Source organism: Seriola dumerili, unplaced genomic scaffold (genome assembly GCF_002260705.1).
Source record: "Seriola dumerili isolate Sdu_G_001 unplaced genomic scaffold, Sdu_1.0 BDQW01000468.1, whole genome shotgun sequence".
Lineage (NCBI taxonomy): Eukaryota > Metazoa > Chordata > Actinopteri > Carangiformes > Carangidae > Seriola > Seriola dumerili.
Window position 1 is genome coordinate 3184149 of NW_019174723.1, and position 18428 is coordinate 3202576.

The window sequence follows — 18428 nt, forward strand, 5'->3', positions numbered from 1 at the left end:
CAATATACCTTATTTTTTGTGGTGTCATAGGCTATCCAAGGGAATTTTATTTTCCAGCTAGCTTGAAAAGTCAATCCCTTCTTTTCCTGCGGTGGTCGTTGTCTTCGATACTGTTGTTAGTAGTTTCACTTGGTGTTTTTGGTTTTCTGATCACAAATTTCTCCACTTTGTTGAAGTGAAGTCTCTTTGTCAAAGCAAGTTTCTAGCCCGCACGCGCAGCGTGTGCTGGGTCAGGTGGAGTGTGTTAAACGCTTGATTGGATCATCGGGGCCTGGCAGCCAGAGCCCCTCAAGTGCTCCGCTGATAGCAAAACAAAACGCAGCAGCATATAGTCTCTACCGCTGACGCAACCTAACACCAACCTGGAATTTGTTATTAAATAAATTTGGCCCCTATTGTACGCTTTTGCACGTGGGTGCTCGGCCTTTTCCGTGGGTGCTCGTGCCCGCGGGGCACCGGTGGTATCTTTGGCTCAAGCTTTAGCCCTAGCTCACTGAGAAACATTTTACTTCCTGCTTACATCCACCAAAACTTTATGGATACATCTACGACCTCATCTGAGATGTCAGACTGTGAATACCCCTGCTTTAGACGGATACATTGACACACAGCATTAAAAAAATCTAATAAATTTTAATGCAAAAGATTTTAAATTACATGCTACAAAATTACAGCAGTTATACACTTTTGTATCATGCCCAAATATGAACAGAAGTCGTGTGTACACAATGTACATTAAGTTGTTCACTACATTAAAATGCAATACAAACACACACTGAAAAAAGCCCACAACCTACAAAATGCTGTCAGCACCAAGCTAATACATTTAAGTCATATAGTACGCCACACTCTTCAATTATTGTTACACTACAACAACATTGTTTCAGCATGATTTACGTTTCTTGTTAACACTTATATACATCTTTAGGTTGGGTGAATTATGTACAAGTGAAATATGAGACACAACAGCTGACATTAATATTTACATACTATTCACAATGAGGAGTTTAGGCCATCCTGTGATGGACTGGCGACCTGCCCAGGGTGTACCCTTCCCTTGCCCAAAGTCAGCTGGTATTGTACCACAGTCCCACTCACTACCCTATTAGGATAAGCGGTATGAATGGTGGAATGGGGATTAGGCCATTTTCAGTCTGTAAACGTCTGTGTTTGTGATAGCTGTCGATGGAGTGGTTCTGTTTGTGATTCCTGTCGGGAGAGGGTTTCTGTTTTCCCCATCTCCTGCCCCACATAGTTTCCATTTTCGGTGCGGTTAGGATCCATGGACCCCTCCGCGCTCAGTTCATCCAAGTTTTCCTCTGGTGTCCTCGTACTACTTTCCTCTTGTGAGAGCTGCCGCACAGGAAACATGGGCTCTTTATCAGTGTCATCATCTGGGGTCACTGGTATTCTGGTTTCTCTCGGTACCTCCCATCTTTCTCCATGACATGATGCAACACAGCCCTGCAAGAGAAAAATAATAGTAAATATCAATAAATTAAAATCTACATTCAAGAAATACATTCAATACAACTCCAACATTTTGGGAGATATGCTTATTTGCTTTCTTGCAAAGCGCTTGATGGGAAGATCGAGATAACTCTCATGTCTATATGCAAAATATGAAGCTAGAGCCCGGCTTTGATTAGCTTTGCTTAGCATAAAGACTGGAAACGGGGGGAAATAACTACCATTGCTTTGTTAAAATGTAAGTATTTGTGCTGAATACACAAAGGAGATAAAACATGTTAATTAGTGAGCTTTAGAGGTGCTGCCATGCAGATTTTATTACATTTGGACAGAGCCAGGTTAGCTGTGTCCCTCTGTTTCTAGTCTTTATGCTAAGCTAAGCTAAGCGCCCAAATGGTTGTAGCATCATATTTAGCATACTGATATAAAAGTGGTGTCAATCTTCGCACCTAACTTTGCAAGGAAGCGATTTATTATGCATGAGTCAACAAAGCAAGAAAGAAAATCACATTTACCTTAACCTTTCTTCTTGCATCTCCTGGTTTACCCAACACAAAAGGAAAGAAAAGACAGAGAACATGAGTGCCTGAAGTAGATCACTGAAACTGTAACTCATTAGACATCATTTAAAAGACAGCATTTACAGCGCAGCCTACCTGTGCATCCAAAAATTACACCGGCTAAAATTAGTATCACACCAGCCACAACCGCACCCACAACTATATGCTGCCGTGAAGTTTCCACTGCAAGAAAATAAAAAGAGAGAAAAAAATTAGCTACATATTCGATCCTTCCAGTAGTGTCTAGCACACATTCACAGTTCATAATCTCCAAAAATAAATGATAATAACATAATTTGAGAATATGGGTATTTATTTAGAATAATACAGAACTCTCAACAAATGCACAACAGCACATCATGCACAACAGGAAAAGTAGCATCTGTCAAGTATTTGCATTTTAGCAGAGGAAGCACAAAATAAGAAGGTGTGGAGAAATTAGCGGAAAGAAAGTAGAGGATTTTCAGTCCACGCCTACATTTTAATGCTAAAAAAAAAAATGACTCTTTCACCATTAAATCATTGTGCAGTTTGAACACAAGTGTAGTGTAAATTGCGTGTAGGTGAAAGCTGTGAATGCCACACTTAAAAACCACAGACCAACATAGAATTATGAGAGGTAGTGTCTCATCACCTTGACAGTTTCGTTTTGAGGAAGCACCTCTAACCGCACAGCTGCAGAGGAGCTAAAAGTGAGAAACGTCTATAATTTATCTTCCCACACACAACTTACCACAGACGTTGTCAGATATGTCTGTCCCCTTTTGTTGTCCATTCTTACATCTACAAAAACAAACACACAAAAAAAACAGTGTTAAAGGACAATTCCTGGTTTCTTATGCAAATAAATGACAGAAAAAAGCACTTAAGCTTTAAATTTAGTAAGAATGTGACACATAATTTTGGTTCGCACAGATTAACAACACATTTGAACTAAACCAACGTATGGTAGTGATCAAACCATTTAGTGACCCCTCATGGCCTGTACGGAGACTAACACCTGTTGTCTTTCTTAAAAGTCAACCACAAAACAATATGTCTTCCCTCAACCTTTGAACATCTGAGGCCACATCTTTTCTAAAGCTGCGTTTTACTAAATCAAAAATTTTACTGAAAATGAATAATGAGTTATAGGTTGTATGTGACATCTCCAGGGGAGCTGATGTTTTTTTATGCCTCTGCGCCGGCGACAGCAAAGAGCTGAAGGCATATTGTTTTCGGGTTGTCAATTCCATTCTCTTGGACATGGTATCTCGCCTTGACGAAACTTCTTCAAATTTGGCACAAATATTCACTTGGACTTAAGGATGAACCGAGTTTGGTGGTCAAAGGTCAAGGTTGTAGTAACCTCACAAAACACAGTTTTGGCCTTGTGAATGTGACATCTCAGTAGCGCACTGAAGGAACTTCTTCAAATTTGGTAAGAAATGTTCACCTGGACTCAAAGATGAACGGATTAGATATTGGTGGTTAAAGGTCAACGGTCAAGGTCACAGTGACCTCACAAAATATGATTTGGGCCTTGTCAATGAAATATCTCGAGAACTCCTCAAGGGAACTGGTTAGACTTTGGTGGTCAAAGGTCAAAAGGTATAGGTCAATGTGACCTCACAAAACACTTTTTAGCCATAACTCAAGACTTCACACAGCAATTATGATAAAACTTCACACAAATGGTTAACCATTTATATAACTCTGAATAAACAGGGATGTAACCTGAAGCTAGTCTGAGTAACAGGGGCATACAATCACAAGGCGGTAATTCTAGTTTTTGTTGGCTTGTGTTCAGATACTGTGTGGTTGTGTACACCTGAAATTGTTTGCCCTGTGCATTTGTGTGATGACCAATCACAGCTACAGCTCAAACATCCTCTCTGAAGCATATGATAGAAAATGGCCTTTCAGCTGTTTCTGCAAGATTCTTTCAGAGATGGGAAGAGGACCTTCAACATGCTCATGATGAAGCTGTTTGAGAAGCATATAATTGAGCCATTCTCTTTTTCTTTGTGATAAACTCAAAAATACAGCCTACTATTTAGGAAATTCCATAGAGAACACTGAAATATAGTTAACCCAGTATATCTCTTTGGTTATTTAGTGTAAAGGCATCATACATGCATTGCTTTTGGAGTATTGGCCCATGTATCGCTGTATGTTAGAACAATTTTAAAGCATAAAATGTGCACTATTTAACTGGATCCATGAAAATCCTCTGTAACACACTGGACTCAAGAGTTTCTTAGAGGTTTTTCCACTGAAAAGCTAAATTCAATAATAAAAAGAAATGATAACAGTTTTATGGATCTATGGGGCTCTAATGCCCAGTGAACTAAAGCCCCTTTTCCACTGGTCAAAAAACCTGCTAAGAACCGCTAATATCAAACTATTGTCGGCAATGGAAAAGGGTACAATGAGCATTCACATCCAGGTGAAATGACTATTGACCTGGTACAAACAGAATACAAACTTTCTTTCTTTCTTTCTTTCTTTCTGTCTAACTCAGGTCTGTTTTTCTTTGATTATGCAATAATGTCTGTTATCTTTGTGGCCACTTGAGGGCAGCGGACAAGCAAGTCAGTGTGATGATGCCTGTCTCTTTCCTCTGGTGTCAAATCTTAAATCAAGGGGAAGCCAACAAAAGGCTGTACTTCGTGTTATGACTGTAAAAAAAAAAAAAAAAAAAAATAGTCATGTTAAAGCTGTTAAAGCTTAAATGTGTAAATTTCTACCTGTGTTTGGTGTGTTGTTTTTTATTTACCTGAAAATGAATAAATTATAGTTTATATGTGACATCTCGAGGTGAGTGAGTGTTATTTTGGCTTGTGTCAAGATACTGTGTGGTTATGTACAAATCAAAGTCTTCGTCAAGTGCATCTGGCCAATCATATCCCAACAACAATGAAGACACCCTCTCCAAAGCAACTAAAAGAACACAGTCCTTCAGGGGGTCAATCCCACTTAACGGTCCAACCAACACACCGATGCAGTGTCCTGCTCTTAAACAGAGAGACACCAACATGATCTTGCTCCTCCTGCTATTTGGTCTGGCTCTGGGTGCGGAGAATCCTTCAGATGAACATGAAGTGAAGCTACAGCAAGGAAATTGCACCATGTCCTGGTTCAGCTTTAACGGCCGCTGCTACAAGTACATGGCCACACAAATGACCTGGGCTGATGCAGAGCTCCACTGTGTGTCAGAGGATGCCAACCTGGTGTCTATCCACAGTCTGGATGAAGATAATTTTGTTAAAGCCGTGATCAAGAACTTTAGGCCCACTAGGGAAGACTCCTGGATCGGACTCAGTGACACACATAAGGAAGGAGGATGGATGTGGTCTGACGGGTCTGCTGTCAACTTTCTCTTATGGGCCCCCAGACAGCCAGATAATAAAAATGGAAATGAAAACTGTGTACACAACAACTTTATGGAGGATCTAAAATGGAATGATCGAAGATGTTCTATCTTTTCATCTTTTGTTTGTGCATCTCGCATGCCTCCAGCAACCAAGATAGTTGTGTCCAATTCAACCTGTTGACTTGGCACCTGTTTTTCTGTTGAAATGCATTGGACCACCAAAATAAAAGTCAAACTGAGGCCATAGTTTTGGTATGTTTTTGGAGCTCTGTTGTCTCATTTCATATGTAAATGTATTGGAGTTCATATACTTACTCTTTCCATTTCTTACAGTCACTGCTCCATGAGTCCTCATTGGAAAATGATCCTTCGGGACATTTCTGACACACTGTGTCATGCGTCTGATTTCCTGAAAGCCAAGAATGACAGCCAGAAAAGATTCTTCACATTGCAAAACCAAATCTGATCACTCCTGATATTAAGTGTAAAATAATCCCTGCATAAGAAAGATGTGCCGTACCTATGGACAGAGCCCCGTGTCCTGGTTTACAGGTGGTGTGCGGCACACAGGTTATACAGGCATCACTGGAGCAGTGGAATCCCACCTTACACATGCAGGTGATTCGTTTCTTTTTGTTGTCATTGGTAGCGGCCCGAAAGTTTTTATCTGAAAGGAGAAAGGGCACGAGTTGTTTGAGTTGTGCTACATCAACCAAAAATCTCTCAATGTGTAATTTGTCACAAGGTCTTACTTGCGTCACAGTACGGCTGACGTTGACACTTGCTGTCAGTTGTGTATTTATCTTGATATTCATTCTCCCCACATTCTTTGCATTGAGGTTCCTGACAAGATCTGCTGCTCAACATGTGGTTGCCTGAAAAACATAATGATAATACATTCTAAAATATACCTAACTCTGCATAATACTGTACATAGAATATGGGAGCATGTGATTGAAAGGAATAGTTTAACATTTTGGAGACAGCACATTCTTGCCGAGTTGTCTTTCTTGTTAAATGAAAGGACTGATTCCAGTCTCACATCTGTCTCATGAATACAAAGCTACAGCCAGAGCAGAACAGCTGGCCTGGTTCTGCCCATAGGTAACAAACTCCGCCCTACAGCATCTCTAAAGTTCATTAATTAGCACATTATGTTTGGTTTGTTTAAGTTGCACACAAAAAACTATTTAATCTGCCATTTTTTTTTTTTTGATGAATGGGTTAATAGATTAGTTTGTGTCAAAAATTATGAAAACATGACCATTACAAATTTCAAACAGACGTCCAACAAGCAGATATTCAGTTCTCAATGATATAAACAGTGAAAATTAGCAAATCTTCTCATCTGAGAAGCTGTAGCCAGAGAATGTTTGAGATATTTTTCATGACATTATATTTTTTTGCTTGAAAAATGATTGAAACGATTAACTAATTATCAATCTAGTTGACAATTGTTTTATCTGATGCTTGACTAATCACTTAATCGACTCATTGTTTCTGCTCTACTTGGCCGTAGCTTCATATTGACCAGAAAGACACTTGAGTGGTATCAATCTTTTCATCTAACTATCGGCCACAAAGCAAATAAGTGTATTTCTTTAATACTGTCCCTTTAAGGTGCTGAGGACAAATGATGGACAAAAGTGAAAGAGTATCAAATGAAGGAAAAGCAGGAAGCAAACTGAAAGCAAAACTAAATGTTTGTTAGTACCAATGATGATGCTGTTTGAGAATCTCTTTTGTCTTCTATATACTGTATATTTTATGTTTAATTAGAAGTTATTGTTCACATTTTTGTCTTTAAGGGGCCCATTTTCTACAGTTTTCATAGTAAGTAAATGAGACGCAACCCCTCAACAAATAGTGCCACAGTGCACTGGAAGAGTGTCTGTGTGTATGCAATCCAACTTATCAGGGGTGATAATAGAAATAACATGATCATAAACATACTTTTTTTCACTATGCAACAAAGTCAGCAGAGGAATTGACCGGACGTACCTGGACTACACATTTTGCAGCACTGGCCATCCACCACATATTGAGTTAGAGGGTCACAACGGGGCTGAGCAGCAGTCATCCCCTGCAAAACAAGAAACATGACAGTACTGTAACTGTGTGGCTATGGTAACGCCTGGTAGCCTTTACAGTAATGATGGGGGTTTCTGTGCAATGGCAGTTGGCTCATTTCCTCAGACCAGGCTGTGTGCGAGTGGTGTGGCGGAAAGTCCCAAACATTTAACTAACTGGTGAATTCAGAGACAGCAGCCGCATCTCCTCCTTTCTCTGACAGTTTTACAGGTATTTGTTATATTGTAACCTTACGTATTCAGAAAAAGTCACATATTTTCACCACAACCTTTGGCTCTGATACTGGCGCAAGGAACCGAAAGTGAAAGTAACTTGAAGAGACGTGTGTATCTGGTAAAACCCTGAACCTGCGCATTTTCGACCCTCTGATGCTGATAAAACTACACATCTGAGTAAAGGACGAACAAAATCAACTTTGAAATGAACTAAATGATACAATAACACAGAGCGGTATAACCTGAGCTACATACAGCGGTCACAGATCAAAATCTATCCTTTCTACAGCGAAATGCATTGATCAGCTTGCTCACCATAGAAGCGCAAATCATCATCCCCAGCAATAGACGCATCTTAGTGATTTTTGTTGGAAGTCGCAGCATGTTGCTCGCTCTCAGACACTGACTTAGTTTCTGTTGCAGTCCGCTTTTAAGGGAGGAGCTGAGAGCTGGGTATTTCCCACGTGATTTTTTTTTTTTTTTGACCATTTCCTGTAAATTCGCAGCTCCACCTTGAACGTGTCATACGTATTTATATGTCAGCTGTAACACTACATTATCCTAGATAGGCTCTCAGTGCCAATAATATTCAGTACAACAAAACATCACTGTGTGGAAATGCTCCATTATAAGTCAAAGTCTTAGATTGTTTATACCTAAATGTTTGCAAAAATATTACAAGTAAAAGTACTACTAATGGAGGAGAATGGCCCGTTTCAGTGATACAATTCAATATATCATTGAATTATTATTACTGATGCTGCGATGTGTAAGCAGCTCTTTCCTGCTGTAGCCGGCTCAGGTGCAGGTAATTTTAATTACCTTTAATTGCAATGCCTTGTATTTAATAAATGTAATAAATGTGTATTTCCAATGTGCAAACTAGCTGCATGAATATGCTATAGGGGCTAATGCAGTAAAAAAAAAAGTGCAATACCTTCATTTACAAGCTGTAAAGCATAAGTAGGAAGTAGCACAAATACAAATATTAGTAATAATTGTAATTGCCCTACATCAAAAATGTAGTGAAGTACAGTACTTGAGTAAATGTTTCCTCAAAGACCTCGTTGCGTTTTAAAAGGTTAATAAGTCGAAGCTTTAATTAGGCTACTATTACATGTGTATTTTATGTTTTCACAGAAAAAAAAGATAAAGTCTATAAATGTGTTGTTAACAAACTGTAGCAGTTCTTAGGTATCTCATCACAGAATGACATGTATTGTTTTCATTGTGCTCGACCACACCTCACATTCTGTGGTAGATACTAAAACTCCACCAGTTTATCTCGGGATTTCCCTTAAACTTCTCATGAAGCGGTTTTTCATCACATGGTCAAGCGGCTAGTGAAGATGCTTCTCTGTTGCCGTATAACCTGTAATATGCTTCCCTCTGTAAATGTACTGACCATTCAGTGAGTCATTTTGTGTCAAACTAAAGCTGCTGTTCAGATTTTCTTGAGCGTTTATTCAAGCAGTTACGGCGGTATCAGGTATCAGCTGCAGCCAAAAAGCACTGAATCTCATGACAGTTTCCTTGTTGGAAATTCCGTTCAATGTCCTTTTCTGTCCCAGCAACCTATCAAAATAAAGCCTCTTTGTGGAATAAACATTATACATCTTTCTCCTATTAGACTCGTCATGTTTTTTTTACCTGAATATATTTAGTAAAATCTTCATTAATATGCTCATACTCAGCATGTTCTTGTCTACATTAAATATTGAATGAATTAATTGTTACCTCAAGTTTGCAGACTTCATATAATCCCTGCTGCATAATCTGTTATTTCTGACACTTTTCTTCTTTTGCAATTGTATTTTCATGCCTATTTATGTTTTGGTACTGACCCTCCCCTACCTTGTCCTGTGTTCTTGAAATTCTCTGAAAACTACATGGTTGACCAGGATTCAGGAGAGAGGGATGATGGAGGAGCGCATTAAGAGTTAGTGAGGAGTGTTAAAATTAAAATTTTTCATCACTTTCTACTACTCATTTTGGCATTTGTCTTGAATAATAAATCTACATGTGAAGTCCACTGTATTCCTACTTATACGCTACAGAAAATATGACCTTGTTTTATTTCCTTCGATGATTTTTAAGAATTCAATACAGGTTCAAATCCAATTTCAATCATAAAAAAGTTCAGTACAGTTTTGCTGAAATTCTGTTGAATTTCTCCTCATTAATAAAATGACAGACTATGGTTGTTGGTCCACCTTTTAAGGGTGAATTCCTTCAGTGTAACAGTGTAGTGTGGTGATATTTGCTGTCACTGATGATCAGCTCTTCTTCCCTGTTCATTTCCAGGCAAATAATTCAGACACAGTATGAACAGTACAGCAGAACAAATGGCACATGAAGTGTCCTGAAAAATTCTAAAAATCAATTTCATGTGGCCTATGTTTTATGTAAGGACCCATCATGTTTATCCGTTGTCACTTTCTTTCTGTATCTTCTGTATCCATTCTCGCTACCTCTTATTAGTTTTAAGCTTAAATTATGAGTTTATCTGTCAGGCTCAACAGCAAGAAGTGAGTCTAAGTCCCCCTAAAAGACAAATTTTCATCTATCTACATGTTAAAAAGGTACCTAAAAATGACAAAATGACATGTCTTGATTGAAATTGATGTCAACATCACAACAAATATGCACAAAGTAGTAAAGTTCTCATAGAGTGTAACACATGTATAGTGTGTCACAGTCCATAAAAAAACATGGAAGGACAGGAATAACTGGTGGACACAGACAAGATAAGTCAGACAACATGAGAGAAGACACCTAATATGGTGATGTTGTTATGTCATGTTTGACATGTTTGTTATATGTGTGCTTATTAAACTGGCCAGCACAACAACAATAATCACTTCCAGAAAAATGGTGTTGTCAGTTTAATCCAACACATTATAAAGGAGTGTGAATTTTCACGCACTGGTTAATTCACTCAGATTCTGTTTCTGCTGAGGTGGTTCTTTTTTTTAACTGTCTCTATGCGAACATTTTCTTATGACCTCTTGACCTTAATTCGACCTAACTCGACTTGAAAATATGAGCCTCTCGGTGGCCCACATGAAGTGTATAAAATACAGATATAGGTTATTACACAGAAAGACATAAATGCAGAAAACATAGACAACCACAGTAAGACACGCAAATAAAAGCTATGAAAAATTAAGAACATGACCTGAAAGCAAAGGTGATATAAGTGACAGTTTTGTACCACAAACAGCAGATAAAATGATCATGCAGATGATCAACGAGTGAACATTATAACCTTCATAAAGGAGGATTTATTGCAGGGCTGTGGTATTACATTGGTTTTAGCTAGGTGTACCTAATAAACTGTCAGCTGAATGTATATACTGTACTAATGCACTAATACTCTCATTAAAACACTGTCATGACCATTCAGATTGACTTCAAGATGAAAATGATGTGCAGCATAGAGAGAGGCATCATCAAACATTAACTTCCCTTGATGTCAGTTCCAGGTTCTCCATCTGCTATAAAGGACATAAAGACTATTAACTGGAGGCCACATCACTGGAAGACAAGCACAAGGTGAATCTATACTTAGTGTGGGTATACATTTAAACAAAAAAAAAAAAACAGTAAGTGCTTTTTACTGAGAACATATCCAATTTCTGCTAAGAGGAGGAGAGGTTGTATTCCTTTGGTGCGTAGTTGTAATTGATGCTCTCACTGGGACTTTCCTCATGCTGATGATTCCCTCTTTTTGAACAGAGAATGCAGCTTGTGAATCAAACAATTTATGGGAACATATACAGTGACCCTGAACAGGGAAATGCAGAAACTCATCAGCAGCCTCAGGCAACAAGGAGCCTTCAGGGAGGCGTCTTGTTATTACACAGAGGAAACCTTCAGATTGGTGAATTAAGGTGATGGCCAGATCAACCTCCAAGGGGGCCCAGGGCAAAAAGTTGTTGTTGGGCCTGTTAAGTGGGCCCCCACTATACATGGTAGTATTATTATTTCCCCAGGCACCCAGAAACCAACTAGTACTCTTATGCTGAAATGATAAGCTGGTTCATTGATTGACAATGAAGAAATTGGCAACAATTTTGATAAAAAATCACTGGTACCAGCTTCTCAAATCTGAACATTTGCTACTTTTCATAGTTTTCTATAATAGTTGAAAAAAAACAACTTTTTCTGATATTTGACATTTACACACTAAACAATTAATGATTTGTTAAAGAATATGATTATCAGATGTATTGATAATGAAAATAATTGTTGGCCTTACAGATCTCAGATGAATTAATAATTAATTTACACACACAGAAATAAAAATACTTTAACAAATGAGCTCAATATAAACTTAAACAGGTTTGACACAGAGTCCCAGACCAGAACCACAAGAAGGATGATGGATATGATACAACATGTCATATCCTACTGGTGTTGATGCAAATTTCTTTTCCTTCAACCAAAATATGTGGAACCAACTGACATAGAGTGAACTTGGGGATTTGGGGGCACAGATGACAACCAGCCTTGAGTACAGATGTGTCCTTTTTGCAGTAGCACTGGTATTTTAAGACAGCTATGATTTGTAGCTACATGTTCAAACATTTTGATTTTATTTCATAAATCTTTTGATAAATCAGGACTGTGGTTCACTTCCATATGACATATGAGGTCTATTTTCCCTCGCTGTTATCAGTTTTAATGAGATGACAGTTAGTTATTTCACATAAACTCGCAAACTCCAACCATGACAGAGAACAACCCCAGTTAACTCCTGCTAACATTAACTTAGCAGATCTCATTAGCTGTCACCTCATCATACATATGTATGGCATATAGAACACGGCTCAAAATGGACAAGAAAGCTGAGAGAACACATTTTGTATGTAGATTCTGTGAAGATTATCCAGTCTAGCATCTTTGGGGTAAAATAATCAGCCTAAAAAGGTAAAATCAAGGTATTACAACCTTTGTATCTGTTACGTGGTTTGTCTGGCAGCTTGAAAATGTCTGCCTTTGTGGGGCTGCATGAGAATTATAATCCAGTTTATCAGGGGAAAACACTTGATGATAATGTGCTGAAATATTTTCGTTGCAATAGCACTTTGTTGCTTTTTGAGTTTGCAGGTGACTTCACCTGCATTTTCCTTAAATATGTGCATTAAAATTATGTCTTATTCTCATACCCCTGTACATGCTATATATACTGTGGACATATTCCATATGGGTAGACAATTACATTCTGACTAGGAATCCATGAGAAGTCTCAGCAATGCTATTAGGGAAAAAAATTAAATGAGAGATGTAAATTGTATTATTGTATTGCATTGAGGTATGATGGGTACTGTGAAGGGGCTACAGGCTTCCTACAGTGCTCTCTCCTGGATAAAAGTGGTTGAGCATCAGATAAGGCACATTGTCCTGCAAGTGCAGACATGTAAACTGACAGAAAGTGTTTTGCAGAGAGCTGCGCTGCTGTGGGTGTGGTTGTAGAACCACTCACTGCTCTTCACCTATAAGTGCAACCTGAGCTGAAAGAGGGCGGTAATAGAAAGTGACACAAATCCCAGCAATGTTCCTTCTCCCCGGACAGAGAAGCAGATCTCTGTCTAAGATTTGTGAGGCATAAAAAAGACCAATAATCATTTGCATCTTTGCTACAACAGAGGAGCAGATTCATTGTTTCACAGTTTGCATGGATTTTTGTGTGATAGCTAAAAAATGATGCCAAATTTAGGATCAAAGAAGAAAGACAATCTATCCAGAATGGATAGATACACTGAGGACTTGCCAAAGGTAAGACTTCAGTTTATGTGCTTATACAAGAAAGCCAGCATCAAGCAGTAAGTTCCTTTTAACAGCAAGTGTCAGGTTCTTAATTCAGCATGTTTATGAGAGCATAAAATCAATGCGTCTGCAGATGAGTCACTAAATAACAAAAGCTTTACTGTATTCTTTGTTCCAGAGAAATCAGCCCTCTCACTTTCATTAGCGTCAGGTCTGTCAAGCAAGACAGAGACAAAGTTTTTGTGCACTTTATGGTAGTCTCTCGAGCATTTCTACTTCCTCAATTCAATTTGACTTCCCTGCTTTTTGTACTGTAGTTTCCCACAACAGTTGCTCTTACTTACTCAGAAATGTGACAGTGACTGATTTAGGAAGGCGGTGTGTTCCTGTAATAGCATTCTTAAACATATACAGATGTTGATCTTTGTTCGCACTGGTTCCTCTTTACTGTTCCACTGAGCTGAGACTGACACATGCATGTTTCTCACTTTGTGAAAACACGGTATGTTAGCTAAAAGGAAGAGCATTAAAATACCTAAAAGAAATCCAAAGATTTTATAGCAGTACTCTATGAGTTATTTGTTTGTTTACCAAAAGCGAGGCTACTACAAATGGGCTGGATTTGTCACTTTATCACATATATTTTAGGAGATATGGCCCAAAATCTGTTCTGTTGTGAACATGGTTCACAACAGGAATAACCTCTCAAACATGGTTCACAACAGGAATAACCTCTCAAATATGGATGTAAAAAGGGAGAAAAACTACCCAAAGCTTCCCACGTTAACACATTTGAGTTGATTGATTGGCTTGTTGTGATTTCAGCTGAGCAATGAGATGCAGCTGAGCATCATGAACAAGGTGAAGAACGGAGAGTTGTCTATCGAGGATGCTCTGAACCTTGCCAGGAAGGACCGGGACCAGCTGCTCAAACAGCAGAACCTGGCTGAAGAGGTACCAACATTTTAAACCAGGCTTCCTTGATATTTCATCGACTGTCGTTCCAAAATTCTCATGATAGCATTTCGTTTTCGTGTTGACCTCTGTCGTTGAGTGTGGGACAGTTTTTCATTCTATTCTGGGACGAATGGGGATTGCATTGATTATGATGATAGAGTTGATTTTATTACAAATGTATTAAGCAAATATCAAATATTGTAACACACATTATCTCAAGGCACTTTACAGGGTAAGGTCAGGGGGGACGACAGCTGTAGGCAGAAGGAACAGCTGTGTACATTGTTGATTGTTGATTATCATAGGGAAAATAATAATACCAATAAGCAATAGAGTTATCAATAATAATAATAATAATAATAATGACAATAATAATAACAACAACAACAATAATAATAATAATAATAATAATAATAATAATAAGAGAGAGCCAGCTCTATGCATCATGGGAGATCCCCCAGCAGTCCAGGTGTATAGCAGCGTAACTAAGGGATGGTTCAGGGCTCACCTGAGCCAGCCCTAACTATAAGCTTTATCACAGTTTTAAGGACAGTTTTAAGCCTAATCTTAAATGTAGAGAGGGTGTCTGGCTCCCAAACCCAAACTGGAAGCTGTTTCCACAGAGGAGTGTGATAGCTGAGGACTCCTCTAGGAACCACAAATAGGCCTGTATTTAGAGAGGGAAGAGTTCTATTGGTATATAAAGTACTATGAACTCTTTGCTTATTTGCTTTCGAGCTGAGATCAATACCACTCTAATGCCTGTGTGTTACTAATTAACGTGTCTCTTTGTTGACCGTGTACACAAAAGAATATGGTGCAATAACTTCTTAGTCTTGTTGTCACAGTGGGGTTGCCAGCCAACCAGCAGATAGGTCATGGATAAACTGTTGTTTGTTAAAGCAGTTACAATAAATATATTATATGGACAACAAGACAACTTGCTTGTGAAACCCACAGAATTATCACCTGACTCTACAGTTCAACTCAGTTCTATGAACGCTTAAGTGTTTTTCAGCTTATTTGGATTTCAACTTCATTCGAAATCTTTTTCTTCTTTTTTACAGCTGTTGTAAAAAACAGCTGACAAAGTTTTAAAAATCCACTGTATGCCAACTGCCCAGTACCAAACACACAAAACTAGTGACTAGCTAGTGAAACATTTAGCAGCAAAAGAGCCTGAAATTTCCTTCAGGAGACAAACACAGAGATAAAAGGTTAGTTAATAATACTGGACATTCTGCTAGAGGCCAGAAACACAACTGAATTCTAATATTCCCCTAGATGTGTAAATAGGCAGTCGATTGCTAAAAAGTTTACCATATCAACTTATAAGGTTGAAGAAATACCAACAGGACTGCCGTAAACCACAAAGTATTTCCCCCTGCACTCATCTCAGACTCATGTGACTCTCTGCATCTTTGACATCAAATCACTTTAAAGACATTATTTACAACCTACAACCTATATTGCTTTGTGAAAAACCAACGTGTGTCCTGTTCTTCTGTTGTGTTAACAAGCTGCTCAGCCTGCTGGGTCGGTTTTAAAATGAATCTGTCTCTGGCCACTTTGATTTGCCCAGAGTAATCTTTATGAAGGAATGAAGGCAGCTTTTGTTCCGCGTCTTAACAGGAAACAGTCAAAGGACAAAAGATACTTTCCTTAAAATTACCCTGTTGTTCATTAGAAGATGTTTTACCATTGAACAATCATGTCTGACATTTGTTTTTGTTTTTTTGGGTGCAGGAGCATCAACCATCACAGTACAACTTCAGTGTTCATAAACACAGTCACTACAGGTGGCAGAAGCGGGTTCTTCAGGTGAGTGAAAACAAAACAAAACAAAACAAGTTTAAGTATACTTTCCATAAAACAAGTGTAAGAAGGCTACAGCCAGCAATGTGTTTTCATGCTAATATTAGCTAATTAGCACTAAACACAAAGTGCAGCTATGGCTGATGGGAATGTCATTAGTTTTACATGTATGTGGCACTAGATGACACATTAATTGATTATCAAAGTGATTATAGCTCATTCTGAATGGAAAATAAATGTTTGTGCCAAACTTCATCGTAACCCATCTCATAGTTGTTGAGATGAAAAAAATATCAAACTTGTTTTGGCAATGCAGGAAAACTGGAGAACTGTTCAAAGTTTTGTGGCAGCCCATCCAGTACATGTTGAGATGTTTTGCTAAATAAGAGAAAACTTTGAAGTGTTAGTGGCACACGACAGAAAGTCAAGAGATTGCCAAAGTCACTAGGATTCATCATCAGGGGAAAATGAATATCAGTATAAAATTTCACAGCAATCCATCCATCTTTTCAGCCTGCGCTGAAGTGGTGGACTGACTGAGCAACAGCTCTCAAGACACACCACTAAAAACTATATCAAAAGTGGTGATCATTTTTGCTGTGTTTTAAACTCAGTGACCGGTTTGTTAGGTACACCTAGCTACTAACTAAGCCTAACTAGCCTAACTTAAACAGCTCTGCAATAAATCCTCCCTTCATGAAGGTTATATTGTTCGGTTTTTGTTAACACTGTTTTATAGAGGTGTTGATTCAACTTTATGGTTAGTTTGGAGGCTCTAATTTGTGATGCTACTAAAATGAGATGTTACTATTATAAAGCCTCCCCTCTCTGATATAAATGGGGTGGCTTAATTAAAACCTCTCTAAAGCAGTTAACAGTTTTGCTAGGTGTACCTAATAAATTGGCAACTGAATGCATAAACTGTACTTATACTGTAATTAAAACACTGTCATTATAACCATGCAGGTTGACTTCAAGACCAAAATGCTGTGCAGCATTGAGAAAGGCATCATCAACCGACAACTTCCGTTCTCCATTGTCAAAAGCTGTGATGATGGAGTCGGTTCAAGATTCTCCATCTCCTTTAAAGGACATCATGACTATGAACTGGAGGCCACATCACTGGAAGACAAACACAAGGTGAATTTATACTCAGTGTGGCTACATTTTATTATTATTGTAAAAAACAGTGTGCGCAAAGCAGCCTTTTATACTGAGAACATCTCTGTTGGGCCTGTTGTTTACTTTAAGAGAAAGTTATATAATTATAATTAAGATGAGGAATCATGTAGTATGTGTCCGTATTCCTTTGTAACCAGTTGCTATTAATGCTTTCATGCTGGTGATTCTTCCTTTTCTTTTGGATGAACAGATAATGCAGCTTGTGAACCAGATAATTTATGGGAACATATACAGGGATCCTGAAGAGGGAAATGCAGAAACTCATCAGCAGCCTCAGGCAACACAGAGCCTTCGGGAAGGCGTCTTGTTACTACACAGAGGAGGCCTGGCATCATTCAGATGGGTGAAGTACGGATGTTTCCTTATTGCAGTAGCACTAAAAAACACAGCTACCAGCACCTCTAAAACTCACAAATTAACGAATTCTTGTTTTATCAAATATGTATAAAAGCCAAAATGTTAAAGGAGTCACTACGATCGACCCAAACAGTTCCAGCACATAACTCCCCATAAAACCATTAACAAATGCAACATAACTTTTATCTTTTTGCCACATCCACCTGCTCGCCTGTTCCTCATTCCCCAGTCATTCCGCCAGTGTACATACCATTTCATGTACCTGCACCCTGACTGATCATCAGTGTTCTCAACCAACTAGAGGTATTCAGAGGTTCTATAAACGAAGTGTTACGAAGCCCAGTGAAAGCGGCCACTATGAGCACGAGAGCCGACGAGAGACTTTTGTAGCTGCTCACTAATGAAAACAGACATGTGACATCATGTATCCATCAAGTTACTTACACACCGAGGAGAAGAAAAGCCAGTTCCAAGACAAGCTGGAACACCTCTCGAACTTGGATTCAGCCACGGACTTATCCACTGGGACTGGGCCGCACAAATGACAATGACGGAGCCAGTAAAACTAAACGGAAAGTTTATGGTTTACTCATTCACCACCAACAATAACAACGTATTTATCAGTGAGCTTTAGAAGTGCTGCCAGATTTTGGA

General features: G+C 38.6%; 2 protein-coding genes across 2 annotated transcripts in view; one reads left to right on the forward strand and one right to left on the reverse strand.

The window, feature by feature from the left end:
* Window positions 1-625: 625 nt before the first annotated feature.
* Window positions 626-8102, reverse strand: LOC111234934 (tumor necrosis factor receptor superfamily member 5-like). Its single transcript, XM_022763166.1, has 9 exons — window positions 8007-8102; window positions 7387-7468; window positions 6138-6260; window positions 5906-6052; window positions 5701-5794; window positions 2764-2813; window positions 2127-2213; window positions 1986-2008; window positions 626-1464 (listed from the first exon to the last, which is right to left on the reverse strand). Exons 1-9 carry the CDS (start codon window positions 8073-8075, stop codon window positions 1150-1152), a joined length of 990 nt encoding a protein of 329 aa, XP_022618887.1. The 5' UTR covers window positions 8076-8102; the 3' UTR covers window positions 626-1149.
* A 5176-nt stretch (window positions 8103-13278) lies between these two features.
* LOC111234874 (formin-like protein 13) overlaps window positions 13279-18428 on the forward strand; it is a 36417-nt gene continuing 31267 nt past the window's right edge. The window contains exons 1-5 of the mRNA XM_022763069.1: window positions 13279-13472; window positions 14289-14417; window positions 16167-16241; window positions 17202-17375; window positions 17608-17765. Of these exons, the coding sequence (XP_022618790.1) occupies window positions 13398-13472; window positions 14289-14417; window positions 16167-16241; window positions 17202-17375; window positions 17608-17765 (611 nt within the window). The 5' untranslated portion in view covers window positions 13279-13397. The remainder of the gene's footprint in view (window positions 13473-14288; window positions 14418-16166; window positions 16242-17201; window positions 17376-17607; window positions 17766-18428) is intronic.